At 35.5% G+C, this 17612-nt stretch overlaps 1 protein-coding gene across 1 annotated transcript in view; it reads left to right on the forward strand.

Moving 5' to 3' along the window:
• GlyT (Glycine transporter) overlaps window positions 1-16861 on the forward strand; it is a 37149-nt gene extending 20288 nt beyond the window's left edge. Inside the window, exons 6-13 of the mRNA XM_085958797.1 lie at window positions 1212-1346; window positions 4485-4588; window positions 5798-6035; window positions 7495-7623; window positions 8962-9171; window positions 10520-10693; window positions 12370-12579; window positions 14751-16861. Of these exons, the coding sequence (XP_085814923.1) occupies window positions 1212-1346; window positions 4485-4588; window positions 5798-6035; window positions 7495-7623; window positions 8962-9171; window positions 10520-10693; window positions 12370-12528 (1149 nt within the window). The 3' untranslated portion in view covers window positions 12529-12579; window positions 14751-16861. The remainder of the gene's footprint in view (window positions 1-1211; window positions 1347-4484; window positions 4589-5797; window positions 6036-7494; window positions 7624-8961; window positions 9172-10519; window positions 10694-12369; window positions 12580-14750) is intronic.
• The last annotated feature ends 751 nt before the right edge of the window (window positions 16862-17612 follow it).

Consider the following 17612-nt stretch of genomic DNA (forward strand, 5'->3'; position numbering starts at 1 on the left):
TTAACAGCAGACGATTTTGATTCCGACATTTAAAAATAAATCTGAATTTTCGATTATCTCTCCTGCACATCTATGCTTTACATAAGAATATAATTATATTATCATTTTTATGCAAAAGTGCTATGTTTTAACAGCACCTCTCTTGGCTTAGTTAACTTTTAGACAGTTTAGACGGCTAACTTATTGTAACAAGTATAATACCTCAATACGCGGCTCTTGTGGTGAAGTACGTAAGGCGCTGGCCTTCCACCCGAGAGTTCTGGGTTCGATTCCCGGTGAGGACACAATATGTATGTGATTTTCTCAAAGTCTGGGTGTTTGTGATTGTTCAAAATTACTAACAACCACATTCGACGAAAAAGCAAGGACTTGGTTATTAATAATTCTTAAAAAAAAAGTCCGATCCTATTAGGATCATATGGGCCTCCACAGAGTGGAGGGTTGTATTGACAGGTTTTGTTTTTACGAGAAATGGATGTCAGCCACTTGCTCAACCTATTAGGTCCATACTCTGACTCATACACAAATTGAAAAATAATATGTGTATCTACTTGTCAGACCCAGGATTCGAACCTGAGATCCACGATGCAATAGGCCAACGCTTAAGCCGCGCGGCCATCGTGGGTGTGAAAAAAAATACCTCAATAAATAAATATGATAAACTACACTTGATAGCCGCCGATAGCATCCTTGTGTATAGAATGGAATGAATATATGCACTGGTGGATTTATAAATAATAATTGATATATGATTTTAAAAGTGTATATTATAATAACAATGATTCATCAATATACTACAGTATTGATGTCATTGACTTAAAACTCCACCATGCATACAGTGGACACGTTAGCAAAATAATTCAAAATCATGGACGCGAATTTGCTATATTATTCATTCCTATTGCAATCTATTAGATTGATTGATTGTATGTATAAATATTTTAATGGACACGTTAGTAGTATATGACTATAACACTATAAAGACATGGACCAGATTTTATAACACGCACTTTTATTACAATGTTGGCATAGTTACTTTTTCAACTAGATTCATCTATATGGAATTTGTTTGCGTAGACCCACGAGCCCCTTTTATTATTCAGATGCTGCATCCACTAGTAAGTCAATGGTCGATAGGTATATATTACATATTATGTGAACATTGGCAGATAGTGCTAATTATGCACATTTTGTATGTTTTTTTGTGACAGGTTGTCTATTTCACGGCACTATTTCCTTATGTGGTGCTAGTAATGCTTTTCGTGAGAGGGGTCACATTGCCCGGAGCCAGTACAGGGATCCTCTTCTATCTGACACCTGACTGGACGCAGCTTGCAAATGCTCAGGTAGCTACTTTGACTAAACCTCCATTAATCTACATGTTTCATCGTTTCCGCTCCAAGACAGAAATAGGTCTGCACAGAGCAAGGAATTTTGACTATACATAGAAGGAGCCTTATTACGTTAGTTACGTTATCAATGGCTTACATTTTATAATTGTGCATTGTTATTACTTACTCGACTGCAGTTATAAATGGTTGTCAGTTATAAATGGCGTGACGGATTGTCTTTTTACGTGCCCTGCACATTGGCAAACAAATATCATAGAAGTGTGAAGTTCTCTTAAAATGAGCTTGTCTGCAATCACTTGTAGCCACTTGTAGCTAATTTCATTTGCGGACCAATGGACCTATGTTTGCTTCAGCTTCATAATATAAGGCACTATCTCTATAAAAGGAGATTTTCAATATTTTTGCTATAAAGTGAAACTTATGTTAGCATATTGCAAGATTACATTTTGTTACGTGTATATTTATTGAACAATGACAAGGCAAGAAACAATCAATATTATATATGAAACAAAATTAAGTAAGATTTGAAAAAAGAACATCAAATAATGTGGAGCAGTGTTGCCAATTCTACAATTGTCATAGACTCGTACCTAATGTCAATGATTTTTCCCCAACGAAAGAGACTGAATAAACTTGCTGTATAGCAATTATTGCAGAATGTTTTTAGTCCAAACCTAATAATATTATCAAGAAAATTAATGAAAAATTCAGACAGATGCCTTCAAAATTAATGTCTTAAAACGGCATTGCCTATTTTTACAGTGCAATAAATAATGGTAAATGTGCCGCAGATGCCGTCATGAGATTTTATAATTTTCTTTTTAGACCAAACCAGTGGCGCACCCAGAAATTATTATTGGGGGGGGCCCAAGGAGGAGAATGTAAATTAGTCCCATAGGCTCATTTTCTTCTTCATATAAATATTTTTACATATTTTCACAATACATGGCGATATACATAACTAGTTGAAAATGTCCCTCTGAGGCGGACGAAACAGGTCCTAATCTATTTAATAAAAGTGGAATAAGTACTAAAAAAAAAATTGTGTTTTATTAAATTAAAACAACAATACAATATTTATTCCGAATTCCACCGAAAAAAATGTTCTTTTGATTTACGTTTTTTAATATTGAGGTTCCAACATATTAATTGAAAATGGACAAAAAAAGTATTATTGCATTTAAATTATACACAACCTACTCAATACAACACAGCCTTATATCTCGTTTATCGGTCTTTTGTCTATTGCACTCGGTGTACCTACACCATGGCCCCCACATCCTGAAACGGGCCCTCAGGCTAGAGCAGTGGTCAGCAAACTGCGGCTCTTTGACCCCTTGAGTACGACTCTGCTACAGATGCTCTCTGTCATATTTGACATGGCTACAAAGAAGGAGCAAAGAAAATGGATGAGGATAACCGTAAATGTAATGTTGAAGAGACCGAGACTTCACGTTTATTCAAAACTTAAATGGCTTCCCGACCTGTATTTATTTTATGTGTCGGGAAAAATTGGCGCATTCAAATTTAGAGAGATACTACAACTAAAAACTCGTAATTTTGTGCTAAATATTCTGTCGATGATGCAAGGAAGAAAGCAGCTGAGGAGAAGAGTCAAGAAAAATAAAGTTCTGTATTTAATTAGGTACTGAATAAAATCTTTCAACAATGTTAATATTGCAAGTTTCGTGGTTAGTAAAAAGAATTCCAAGAGAGGAAATCAAGAGTAAATTGAGAAATCGATTTATTGATGAGAACCTGGAATCTTTAAGTGGAACCTGGAAGCTTAAAATTAAATCAACAACATACGAACCTGACGTACCCAAACTTTACAAGGAGATGCAAGGCCATTATTCACATTGAGTATGTCAGTCATTGTCATGATTCAATTTTATGGATACCTTACTTACAATTTAATTTTTATTAATAAATAAGATCATTATTACGTATGATATTCAGTTTTATTCAGTGTACCTACCTATAAGTTAATTAGGACTTTAACTAAAGTTTATTAAGTAAATTAGCAGTGTACCTACTTACTACCTACGTATATAATTTAAGTTTAAGAAATTTTGCTCTCAAAAGAAATCTCAACCGTTATACTGTTGATATTTGGCTGTATTGACTAATGAGTTTGCCGACCACTGGGCTAGGGTAGTTGACGGGCCCCCTATTCACCGCTTAGATTAAAGACAGTGTGAAACAGTACATCAACGTTTTTCAAATTGTGTTTTAGTTCAAATTGAGGGTACTTATACAGTGAATTATTGGCGATTTTCAATACATCTACTTTAATAATGGAGCTGTCGAGTATCGACACATAATAATCAGAAAATATATTGGACATTTATATAAATTAAAATGTTCATAGTCATGAAGTATAATAGCGCCGTAGGCGATTTTTTTTACTAATAAAGCTAATTTATGATGTGTGTTTATCTCACTTATCTGGTCAACCCGACACGCCGGCCCCCCCACAGCCCGGGCCCCCAGGCTAGAGCCCTGTCAACCCTTCCCAGCCATGACCTATACCACTCCGGAATTCGGGTGGACACCGAGAATTTCATTAGGGAACGGGTTTCTAAAAAAACCTGACATTAGTGTTTCAAAATTTTTGTATTAGAAATTAAAATCTAAGAAATATTACTAAAAAGGGTGCTGGAGAATAACAAATCATTTTTCGCCGTGTTGTTTGTCTTAGCCCAAGGTATAGTTTATTGACTTTCGATTTCAATATGTAAAATCATTCTGATGATTTTCATATTTTGGGGGGGGGCAAGGCCCCCTGCCCCCCCCCCCTGGGTGCGCTACTGGACTAAACCATACCTAACCTAACCTAACCTAATCTAACCTACCCCGACCTAATATTACCTAATATAATCTTAGTTTGTGATAATGATGCATCAAAAAGTATGAAAATTTCAAATTTTCAAATCACAATTATTGGATCGAAAATCCTATGCGCCGACAGTAAATGGTATTTATTATAATTGTCTACATGGAATAAACTGTTTTCGTAAAAAAAATATAAAAGCTCATGACTGCATCTGCGACACAATTACCTAAATAAATATATTTTCCAAGATTACTACAAACTGCTTAAGTACCTAATTTTTAAACGATTTTTTCTAGGTATGGGGTGATGCAGCTGTACAGATATTTTTCGCCTTAAGCCCTGCATGGGGAGGACTTATAACATTATCTTCCTACAATAAATTCACAAATAATTGCTACAAGTAAGTTATACAGTTATATAAACCAGGCTATGGGTACACGCACTATAAACAACCATAATTATTATAGTCAGCTTAATTTTTTTTATTATTATATGCAAGATCTTAACACTTTGAAAAGAATATCAAAATAAGACAATTTACTAAGTAATAGAAGTTTCACATTGCTTGCAAACTAAGTAATGAATGCATTCATTGTTTAGTATTGTTACACGGTGAATACGTTCAGTGTATACACTGTGGTAAAATATTTCTCCCAGTCATGCAACCAACATTTCATAAAAACAGGATACTGTCAAATGTATGTAATTATTGTTAATAAAATAATACTGACAATTATTGACATAGTATACTTCTTAAGTTCTTAAAAAATAATGTATCCACCTTATATAATATATGTAAATAAGTATACATACATAATTTAGAATGATTTCCAAACTTGACGTCCCTAGTGCCCAACGGGGCGTATTACGTGGGCGAAGTCGCGCGAAGCGTTGAGCGGCACGCGCAACTCAAACGTATAACCGTGTGTGAAAATGTTCGTAAACAGTCTTTTTTTGGTTGTACGTTTATACGGTTATACGTTTGAGTTGCGCGCGCCGCTCATCGCTTCGCCGACGTCGCTCACGTAAGACGAGCCATAACTGCTGCCGCTATGCAGGTACCTACATACCTACCTATTTTAATGTATACATTTCAACTACTGAAGATTAGAGCATTTCTACGAAATATACCCTCAAACAGCGATAGTTTTAGGTACACGGAGGTCTGTGGCGCTGAAATTAAAATGTCGGTACTTTGTAATGAAGCGACAATAATAATATCGTCTACCACTGCCCTGTCAACACCAACGGGACGTCACAGAATATTGTGTAATGACAAATGGTCTATAACTTTCAAAACCTGTCACAAGCATAATATTATGAAAAAAATGTGACGTTAAAAACTTTATGACGTGAAAACAATGACATTAATGCCATTGCGTGAAACCGGTTAAATAAATAAATAGGTTACGTCGAATTATATTTTGGTTATTATTTATTGCAGTTAAGGCTTGATTGGTTAATAAAAATGGGCATATTATTATATAAATTGGAAACACTAAGTTTGAAACATAAAATTGTCGTTTATAATAAATATTGAATTGTTTGTTTGAATTGAAATGTTTTATATTTGGAAATAGTTGCCTCTAATGATATTCCTTTTTTGTAGAGACTCCTTGATTGTTGCAATTTCGAATATAGCCACATCATTCTTCGCTGGCCTTGTCATATTTTCTGTGATTGGATTTTTGGCCCACGAGCTGGACGTGGACGTTGAAAAGGTTGTCGACCAGGGAGCCGGGCTGGCTTTCATTGTCTATCCGGAGGTGGTCACCAGACTGCCCATATCACCCGTCTGGTCTTTGTTATTTTTCTTTATGTTGCTGACCTTGGGATTGGATTCTCAGGTATACCATTACATAATATTACTTACCATAGAATTTATTTGACCCAAAGAGATTGAAGAGGAGTCCAATCTCTTTGATTTGACCCGTTTCTAATATATTCAGTTTCCCTAATTATTGTGTAGGAAAAAAACATACCGGTATATTATATCTTCTTCTATTTCATACACGGTAGAAAGAAAGAAAATATTTTCTAAAGAAGTATTGTAATAAATGAATAATATAATTTTTTCTCTTGACATTTTGAAACCCCCTCTCCATTTGTGAGAAAATATATTGAAAATGATAGATTCTAGTTTTGAAAGAATATTTTATTATCAGAAAAAAATAAGTTTATATTTCATTGCTTTTGCGATGACACATTTTCTAAAACCGCCTCTAACGCTCTCTTCAAAAATCATCACATTATATCAGACACCCTCACCAAATACCTTGGAGATGGGATGGTGTGATGTCATACACGGATGACCCCTAAAAATTAGAAGAATTTTATTATGTAATACCTACCTACTTAATTTTATTTCTGCCTTACACAGCGGTCCGCGAAATATTTCTCCAGTTTTTCACTGGTATGCAGGCATAATAAGCAGTGACGTCCCTAGATAAAATGCCGCCCCTAGGCTACGCCAAAATGCCGCCTCATTTTTTATCATCCTTTCATGAATCCAATATCTAAGAAATGTGTTGTAAGGACTAAGGATACATTACTAACAAAATATCAGACTAATTATTCGCAAATCTGCACGTGTCGTTTCTGGTCCCCAAGGACGTCGAATAGCAACGGAAGTAAACTAGATAGAAACCAGTGAGCTATTTTTTTAATGGAAAGATATTTTCGTTATTACTAAGTTTAGGTAGCTATTTCTATATTTATATTCCAAATGATTTTCTTCGATTTGCCGCCCATCGAGTAACTGCCGCTCCCAAGCGACGCTCGATCTGCCTACCCCCACGGGACGTCACTGATAATAAGGTTCAAAATAGTGTAGATGTAGGACCATCATATCGAAAGAAAGTATTGATGAAACATAATATATACATACGGGCTTGGGTCGAAATCCCGAAGGCCGGAATCCCGAATGGCCGAAATCCCGAAAGCCTAAATCCCAAAAGCCGAAATCCCAAAAGCCGAAATCCCGAATACCGAAATTCCGAACGCCGAAATCCCGAATGACCGGAATCCCAAAGGCCTAAATCCCGAAAAATAAAAAAAATACAAACAGCAATAATTGCGCAATCTTAACATTTATCTTGAATTGCGCAAATTTTACAAGAGAGACAAAAACCCATTATTCCACAAAAAAAGGGTTTTTTGCATCTCTTGACATCACATTCGGGATTTCAGCATTCGGGATTTCGTCCGGCACCCATAGATACCTACTTTTTTGACGGCCTCACATGGATATTTAATAGGTACGTATTATTGTGTACAATATCAATGGTTGCATATTTTGTTTTTCAGTTTGCATTGATGGAAACCGTGACAACTGCCATACTGGATAGATTTCCCAATTTGAGAGAGAAGAAAAGTTGGGTCGTACTTGCTGTAGCCGTCTTCGGGTATTTTGGAGGACTCATTTTTACAACAAATGTAAACAATGCTTATTTTCTTTTTTATTAATATATTTGAAACTCCCGGTGGCCCCAAGTATTGTATAGGTATAAGTATAGGTAAAAAAAAATATAAATAAATAAAAAATAATGTCGGCGCTTTTTAGTGGACTGTAATTTGGGATTATTGTGGATGTGGATGCTGGGGGAGGGCGATTTAAACGGGAGTCAATCCAGGCACTAACCATGATATTGTTCGGCTTTATGGCTTGAGCAGGTCCTGGGTCACGCACTCACGCACTAGGATGCAAATGATTCCGGTTATCATTCGCACGGTATACATTTATAAATTTAATATGAATGATGATGACAAGTTTGTATGAGATACCCTAATTGACTAAGTTCTTAATGAGACACGAATTGAATCATTGCTTAGACGACGGTCACACTGTATCAAATTGACCCAGTCGTGGTCTACGATAACTAACTGTTTGTCAATCACGGTCGACTGATGACCCGTAACTGAGTTGCACCTGGACTTGCGACAATAATTTGGATTATAGGTAGGAGGTAAATATTGCTATGGGGCGACCATAATTGGCCCAACCAAATAATTTTGCTTTCACTTACATATTATGTAGATACAATGGTAGTTTTATGCATTTGGAAACCCGAGACACTGACATATCACCCTCTGCTATCTGCCCTCCTTACGAATATTTTTCCTGTGAGAAAAACAACCATTTGACACTAAAAATATGCAATAGCAAGTGTTGCCAAAACTTTTTCTTTGATTGATTTTTTGAAGGATTATGAAAAATATGATTGTTTGATTTTGGTACGTTCTGACTAAGCGATGGCCTCATATAATATGTATAGCTAATATAGAACGCTACACTCTTCAATCTTGTGTATTGTTCATTTGAATAAAAACATACTTAATTAGGAATATTTATTTATTTTCAAGAAGGATTGAAACTGCCTAATCAGCATGGATTTATTATTAATTACAAAAATATCAGGTGGTAGTGTCACCTGACAATATTGTTGGATGAGGCTTAGTTCTGCAACATAAATTATTTTGACTAACCACCCCCCAGACACCATACTTATTTATGTCTTTCCGTCAATCTGTCACAAATTAATTGTAATGTCGTTTGATATTTATATGTACTCGATATGCTAGTGCTGCACTCAAAGCATATGTCAAACTATTATGAGAGTATCCCATCATTTGTTTTCATCCACGACCCGATTAAAATAAATTTTCAAATTTAGAATTTGCGTTTATGTGTAGGTATGTTTTCTTTCGCCTTACACATTGTAACATGTCTTGTCCCTTTCTCGCTCTCTTCTACAAATAATGTGGTAATTCCAGAGCGGAATGTACTGGCTGCAGCTGATGGATAAGTATGCAGCAAACTGGTCTGTACTGCTGATCGCCATCAGCGAATGTATCCTCATCGCTTGGCTGTATGGAGCGGAGAGGTTTCTGCAAGATATTCAGGACATGATCGGGCCACAGTCAAAGACATGGGTATTTTTCTGGAGTTGGATGTGGAAACTTGTGACTCCTTCTGCTCTACTGGTAAGATGTTACGGTAATTGCAGTAGTTCCCTGGACAAAATAAACTGAAAGGCTTATCCTGAATACTTTTGTAATGGTAGTATTGCAGACAATTATTTGTACCTATGTGTCTATTTCAAAGAAAATCCATAATATATTATTCATTTTGAAGGCTACGAGAGGGGCGGGGTTAACAAAATCTAGCAGGTGACACTGACTTCCATATTTAACCTGCCTACTACTTAAATAACTTATAGCAATAAACTGTGGACCCCGCACTTTTCCGGGTAAATTACCCATACTCAGATACCCTGAATTTTGAGTCTAGCAATGAATACCTAACCTGCAGCTATAACTACGAAGTCATCCACGTGTGGTTGTTGAATGCACGTGGCCCAAAGATCATAATGATTGAAGGGTTGATTACAAAAACAACATATGTTAGAACAATTTTACAGGAGAGCAAAAAAACTTATCATTAGGCTTTTTGAAGTAGGTATATATGAGAAAAATATTTAATAGACATGTTATTTGACATACTTATGATGTAGGTATTTGTAGAAACTCTTTTGTCAAATGATTTTTTTTTGCTGGAACCAAAGAAGAAAGAACACCTTTTAACTCACATGTCATGTGTTATTTTTGAAATAACGGTAAATAATAGCATATTGACATTTTTTTTAACAAAATGACATATAAGATCTTTTAGACATGCATCATAAGAATATTAGAGCAAACGTTAGGTGTCATAGATGCTTGCACCAATTCGCGAGTTCCACTGACACAAGCGCTCGAAATGGAAAATTTTACGAACCGGAGCGCTCAATAATTTTCCGAAAATATTAACAATTTAGTTATCAATTTTGTGTACAGTTATTTTATAAAAATAAATGTGTTAAATTATGTTGTTGTATAGCCTATCTAGTTCAGATGGTCAAAATATTATTTCCACGAGACAGCGATAATTAAAGGAACATACTTGTCTTTCTGGCTAATATGACTTAAGTGCATGGATATACTGGAAATAGAGCAAATTGTATTATGCCAAAGACCAGAAGTGCTACTGGCTCTAGAAATGGGCGAAATAATGACCTTACTTTTCACTAAACTGCCCACCTGGGGATTTCATGAACCGGAACGGCACTCCGGTGCGCTCTGGTCCATTTCGAGTCCTGGCTGACACTAGCTTTGCGTGTATTAGTTTTTCGAAAAGAAAGCGGCAATCCTAAGAAAAGGCTGTTCCACGGAAATAAGTAATTTTTAATCAACCTACATCATTTGTTTCTGGGGGGGTTTCCAGACCCAAATCCAAATTTAAATAGATTTATTGTAATCGAGATATTAATGTATTTGTTTTATTTAATTTCAGTTTATTTTGTTTTTCAACTGGGTGGAGTACAAACCGGCATCATATGGACATTACGTTTACCCCTTTTGGGCTGATGCAATTGGATGGGTAATAGGAGTCTTGCCCGTTTTTGTTGTTATACTGATGGCAATATTCCAATTGTTCAATGGACCTGAAAATCTGACATTTGCTGAGGTAATTATATCTAAATATTATGTTTGATTTCATTGTTTACCAGAGAGGGATGGGTTTAACCAGCCCACTTGTCTGATAGGTGTGCTTTTGAGGCCTTTCAAAATGATGTGTTTCAATAAAAATAATCCTAAATCGTTAAAATAATGTGTGGGCATATTCAATCTCGACAAACATGGTAAATTACCATGTTCCTATTATGGACTTCCACAGACTGAAGGATAGTAACAGTTACATGTAGATTGTACGTATTACATTTCGCCATAGCACAAGTTCACTGTGAGTTGGCTTACCGGAAAAAGATTTAAAAAATACGTGTTGTTCATGGAGCATTGCAGACTGTACTGTTTCAATTTTATTAAATTCAATAGGAACAATAATTTGATAATGCGTGGTATCAAGTTTTTGATATTTTGTCATTATGATCTGATATTTGATAGGTATATAGATATGATTGTATTTATAATTTACTTACCTACCTATTTTCTCCTGTCTTTCTCTTGTATTCTGGTGGTTTTTATTATGTATTTTAAAGTAGTTTATTTAGGTAAGGAATTGATTTCAATAGTATACCCACGGTGGCCGCGCGGCTTAAGCGTTGGACTATCGCGCCGTGGGTCCCAGGTTCGAATCCTGGGTCTGGCAAGTACACATATTGTTTTTCAATTTGTGTGTGAGTCAGGGTATGGGCCTAATAGGTTGAGCAAGTGGCTGACATCCATTTCTCGTAAAAACAAAATCTGTTAATACAAACCTCTACTCTGTGGAGGCCCATATGATCTTATTAGGATCGGACATGGTCGGGAATTATACGGTTATCTATTTCCGATACAACATTTCATGATGAACTGTGTTACGGCCAACTGCATACACTTCCGGAGCGATGGAACACCTCTTTCAAGGCCAGACAAACGCATCTGATTATTTTCCAATTATAAAGTGGCACATGGAGATAACCAGATTGACTCCAGACTATTGGACTTGCAGCTCTATCACCTTGGCCTAATAGAATCTCCGACTTGCTTATATGGCGAATTTCAGCATGCCGATCACATCCTCGGGAGTATCTCGATATGTCGATTGAAAGCGAAAAGCTTCTTAAGTCGGCCATTGCAAATTGGTATCTATCTACGAGGAAATATTTCTCAGCTTGCATAAAGTTTACGCCATCTTACGGCGAGCGAGAAAGTCTTTTCTCATCCAGGATTGGACCGTAATATTGCTGTGAAATGTTTCTAAATAGGAATCATGCTCACTGTAATGCATATTGGGTTCAAACCCGTGACCCACGGCTTCATAATTAGACGAAGAAGATTAATTACAAAAATTATAAATATTTAAAAACAGATTAACCTACATCTCATCATCATAACGTCTCTGTTCTGGCAGAACACACTAACTGGAGAATACTAGTTTTGAGTAATTTGACTTTGAAGTTGTTAAAATGTTTGAAATGGTCTATCATGTGAGTTTATTAAGTAATCGTAAAAAGTATAACTTTAAAATAAATACTGTTTATTTATTAAGAAAGTTTCCAGACGGTAAAGTTTGAAATAAGGAACATTTTGGTATAACTAACTCAATATGTATTTTTTTCGAATTAGTGTCTTCTGTCAGAACAGTGACGATAATATCTGTTTACTTAGTTGTTTTTATGTTTGATTGTTTTGTTTGAACAGAAAGCGCGAGCATTGGTACAGCCAACATCGGAATGGAACATGGAATGCCGAGGAGAGATTTCTACTCAATCCACGTATGACGCAATCCAGAACACAATAATCATGGTGAACGGTCGGCCCGTTATAAGAGAAAGGTGCACACGGGGGCACGGGGAATGAGACAACGACCCGGCCTCCGATGCTTACGCACAGGAGCCGGGACTATACACGGTAAACACAATGTTATTATTTCTATCAAGTAGGTACAATTTTTTTTGATCGTTTATACTAGTCAAGTCAAGTTTATATGATTCAACAGAAATTTTAAAAACGTTGTAAGTATATAAAAAGTTCTTTTTATCTTGTAATTATTTATTTTTGTTTCATTTGATCACCTGATTTTTTATAACATTTTAATTCTCCCTATCGAAAATATTGAATGTCAGATACGAGGTGTCAACTTATGATCATTGATTTGTTTACTTATTTATAAAGTGAATTTGGTAGATGACTCACAGCTATATTTTTATGCAAAAAGTCGATCACAACAACATACACGTTGGTCAACCCTGATATTAGAAATAAATCTGAGTTTGCATCAACCTATGAGTATCGAATTAACACATTGATATGGTTTTCACAAGTATGTATAATTTTATTTTATAAATCACAGGGTGACCATTTAAATCAGGGGGGGGCAAACTGCGGCCCGCCGGGTATTTTTTTGCGGCCCGCCATCATTAATTGTACTTCTGATTACGAATAACTTTTTTATATATTTTTTAAAAAATATTGACGATAGATTAAAATTTGAAGAATTTGTTGTTTCATAAATGTATTATCTCAGTACGTCTTCCTTGCGTCTTGTCTCACACTATGTAACCACTATTTTCGACGTTGAACATCGTGACACATTTAAATGCTTTTAACTCCGCTTTGCAAGGAAAAAAATATATGCCCATGATATGGTAAAAAGTTTGAATGGATTTCAATTAAAACTCAAGTTATTCTTTCGACAAATATCGAATAACAACGTGGACCACTTTCCAACTTTGAAGTTGCTGAATATACCAGAATATAAATTTGAAGAATATGGTAAAATTAATAAAGCTCTGAGATTTTTCACAAAGATTTGGTGGCTTCCGAAAAATTGAGACAAGTTTAGCAGTAGTACGCGATCCATTTTCAATAGATATTGATAGTGTACCGACAGAGCTACAACTTGAGATGCCCATTTACAAGCAGTTTTGAGAATATCAACTACAAAATTAACACCTGAATTTAAAAAAATGTTAAATGGTCAACAGTTTCATTCTTCTCATTAATTTTTTTGTAATGTTTATTTTTCGTGATAATAAATAGTATATGTATATCTAAAAATGGTATTTTACGTGCGGCCCGCCGCTCATTTTGAATTCTTGAATTTGGCCCTCCATCCAAAAAGTTTGCCCCCCTCTGATTTAAATGAACAAAGATCGCATTGATACCTATAGCTTTTCACCAATATTTGTATCATCTCATGTGTTTTGACATCAATTTTTAGATAGGTATCCATTTAAATCAGCATTTTTATATGGTTTTAACTCTTCTAACCATGTTACTTTTTGTCTTATTTCTTTGTTATAGTTTTAAATTAAAAATGCTCAATTTATAGAAAATCTGAATACGATTAGTCGATCGAATCAACTTGATAACCATAACTATATAGAAAACTGGAATTTACCATACTGACGAATTTCAACCGAAATTCTAGAAATTTCTGAAAACTATCCAACCAAAGTCACAGGTTTGATGTCGTTGAATAATAATTGTTTTGTCAATATTGACCATAATAGCGCTTGTACACGTGCATGGAATTACCGTCGGCAATAGTGCTTATTTTAAACTATCGTGACAATAACTGTTTACACGTAAAAGTGCTGGCTGACTCTCCAAGCTCATTCTTCAAGAGTAAGCGAGACGCGGTGTTGTCATTTTATAGTATTATTTTGACAGTACGTATTGAAAATCGTCAAAATGAGTAGTTCGTTTTTTTACCGGCAGGTTCGCCATTATCTTTCTACTGCGCAGATCTTACTTGCGCATAAAAAATCAGCACAATACAGAAGCTTCCAAACTTGTTTGACTCATGCACGCAATCTTGCCAACTGCAGGATAATACATGTTTCCCCATACATTTTCTTACTGTGCACAGTAAATCCATGCACGCGTAAACAGGGTATAAAGATTAGATTTTATTGTATAAAACTCTGAATGGATAGGAAGATTTAATTTGATGAGGGTTTGACTATTTGACCCATCAATAATATAAGCTCTAATTTCTTTGTGTTTTATTGAAGGTTTATTGGTGTATATTTTTCTGAATTACATATAATATATGAGACTTTTTTCTATTTTCTCAGTTGAACAATGGTGCACATGAGACGTCAGTATCAAAAATTTTAGAGATCAGTCCTTCGAAAACCCCCGGACCTAGTATTTTAAAATCTTCAAAAAATGCAAAGCAAAAAGGATGTCAGGATATCTTGCAGAAGAATGGTCATGATCCGGCTTCGGTACCTCTGCTGCATAAAGAGACTGAGGAAAAAGATTCCGGTAAACAGGGTCAAGTCGTCAAGGCCGAAGACTTCAAAAGCAGCGGAGACCCATCCGCGAGACCACTTTTAGATGAGAGTCCCGTACACCACAACAAAGATTTTATTGCTCCAAAGTTTCCCACAAAACCAAGCACTTATGGATGGCAAACAAATATGTCTAAAAAAGTAGACGATTATAAGACCGACAAAGTTTTACCTGCATGTAATTCAAACATTAAAGGAAGCAGTTCTAATTCTGGTATATCTTCTCCCACTGACTCGAAACTGTTATCGAAAGATTACGTTTCGAGCAATGCGTCGATAAATTCAAATAAAATTATTATCTCTAACGGAAGTTCTGTTAACACTAAGCAAACAATATCCGAGGTAAACGACAACCGTCTCTACCATCCGTTAGACGAAAAGACCCGAAAGGAATATATGAGCCGTGACAATAATAATCCCCATTCGAAAATTGATTTTGTTTCTTCACAATCCCTCACTTCTAAGTCGAGCACGGTTGAACTTCCATCAACGATTAGCTTATCGGATGAGAAATTTTCATGGAAAGAGGGGTCCCCAAAATCAATACTACCGGTCGGTCGATCGAATGACGGCTTCGCTATCTTCACAATTGCTAAAATGGGTATCAAGTGTGAAGACCCAAACAGACCGTGCCAGTCGATAGCATCTCCGATCCCTTCATTCAGCGAAAAGAGGGAAACGTCAAAACTGATGCCAGCTTCTTCCTCTGTTGTGATGCCCCTCACTGGTAATGCGGCAAAAATAACTCAATGTCAGCCGAAATATCAACCAAAAACCACTTCAATCAGTTCGTTCGCCTCGAGTATTGTCTGTTCTACTCCGAAAACCTCGTATCAACCCTTTGAAAGTACAATAGGAAAATCTGAAAAACTTGAAAAACAAATGCCCAATTCCTCACAATCAAACAACAATATGTGCACACCAAATATTTCCGCTACAAGTAAAGGTATGACCGATAATAATTATACAAATAATCCGCAAACTGTGTCGCTTCCTCACTTATATGGTAATGCAAACTTAAAAAATGACATGGTCAGCTCAATTGCTCCGGTAAAAGTAGATCCAAAAGCGAGTGTTTCGGTCATGCCGCTATCCAAAAATTCTTCATCTGTTAAAAGCAGTAGTGATGAAGTCGATAAGTTGATTGGTATAAAATCAAATGAAGAAAGTGTTAAAAAGAATTTAAAAATAGATATAAAACCGTCTTATGTTAAAGAACCCGCTGACGCATCGATGAATCAAGTGGCTTCAAGTCATAAAACAGAAACCTGTAAATATGTACCAATCATAAATGCCAAAGTCGATCTTTCGACAAATAAAGCTACATCCATCGGATTAATAGGTAAATCTAAAGCAGATGCTGCCACAGAATCAAATAAACAATCTAATGACAATAAAAAGAAATTATCATCCACGATACAAGTAGGAAAAATAAACACTGCAGCCGAATCAAGTGCGGATAATTCAAAAAATCTCTCGCAAACACAACAAACTGTGATTGCAGTATCAAAAAATTTGGCAGAGGTGGACAACACAAAGAAAACTAGTACAATCAATACGCATCTAAAAGATTTGCAATCACCAAATACTGCAATAGATAAAACAAAACTATTAAAAGAAAATATAGATAACACTAGTAAAACTATGGCTTATGTTTCAAATAATGCATCAAAGCCTCCAAAAAAGTTAAATATTGACAAAGATAAAGCAAATGTCCCGAAGACAGCATCGACTAACGAAACCAAAACTACACTCAGTGGAAGTTTACCAAGTTCATCTGCTGCGCTTTCTAAAAATTTGAATTCTTTGTCAAAAGACAAATCTAATGAGAAATCCGTATCTGGAGACTTTGCCAAAAACGAATTGCGTGAAACAATTAAAGAAAAGAGCTCAATAACAAAAAAAGATGAAAATAAACCAAATCGAGACACCAAAACTGTATCCAAAACAGAAAATTCTAACGTCAAAAAAGATTTAGTAGATAATAATAAAACATCAATTTCACATGAAACCAAGAAGACACTCGCAGAAAATTTACCAATCTCATCAGCTGTACAGCCAAATGCTAACAATTTAAATTCCACTTCCAAAGAAAAATCAGATCAGAAACTATCAAAAGTATCTGAAGATCTTCACAAACATGATTCGAAGAAACTCAATAAGGAAAAAGACTCATTAATACAAAAAGATCAAAACACACCAAATCGAGAAAGTAAAAATGAAAAGACAACAGAAAAGTCAAACGTCAAATTAGATTCCGTAGAAAAAAGTAAAACACCAATCTCAGCAGAAACTAGAAGTACAAACATCCAAAGTCTACCGAGTTCATCACAGACGCCATCGAAAGTTTTGAATCCCATTTCCAAAGATAAATCTAATGAGAAATCAGTAAAGGTATCTCAAGGACTTTCTAAAAATGATTCGCATGAACCGATTAAGAAGAACGACTCATCAATAAAGAAAGACCAAAGTAAATCGAGTGAAGAAAGCAAAAATTTATTACCGAGTGTAACTAAATCAGAAAAGTCAAATAACAAACAAAATTCTATAGACATTAACAAAACACCAGCACCTAGTAAGGACATAAAATAGAAGTGATAGATATTAAATGAAATACTTCTTGTTGAAAAATAGAAGCATTGA

The sequence above is a fragment of the Rhyacophila brunnea genome, unplaced genomic scaffold (genome assembly GCF_057557595.1).
Source record: "Rhyacophila brunnea isolate RB1 unplaced genomic scaffold, BYU_Rbru_1.0 scaffold_8, whole genome shotgun sequence".
NCBI classification, from domain to species: Eukaryota; Metazoa; Arthropoda; class Insecta; order Trichoptera; family Rhyacophilidae; genus Rhyacophila; species Rhyacophila brunnea.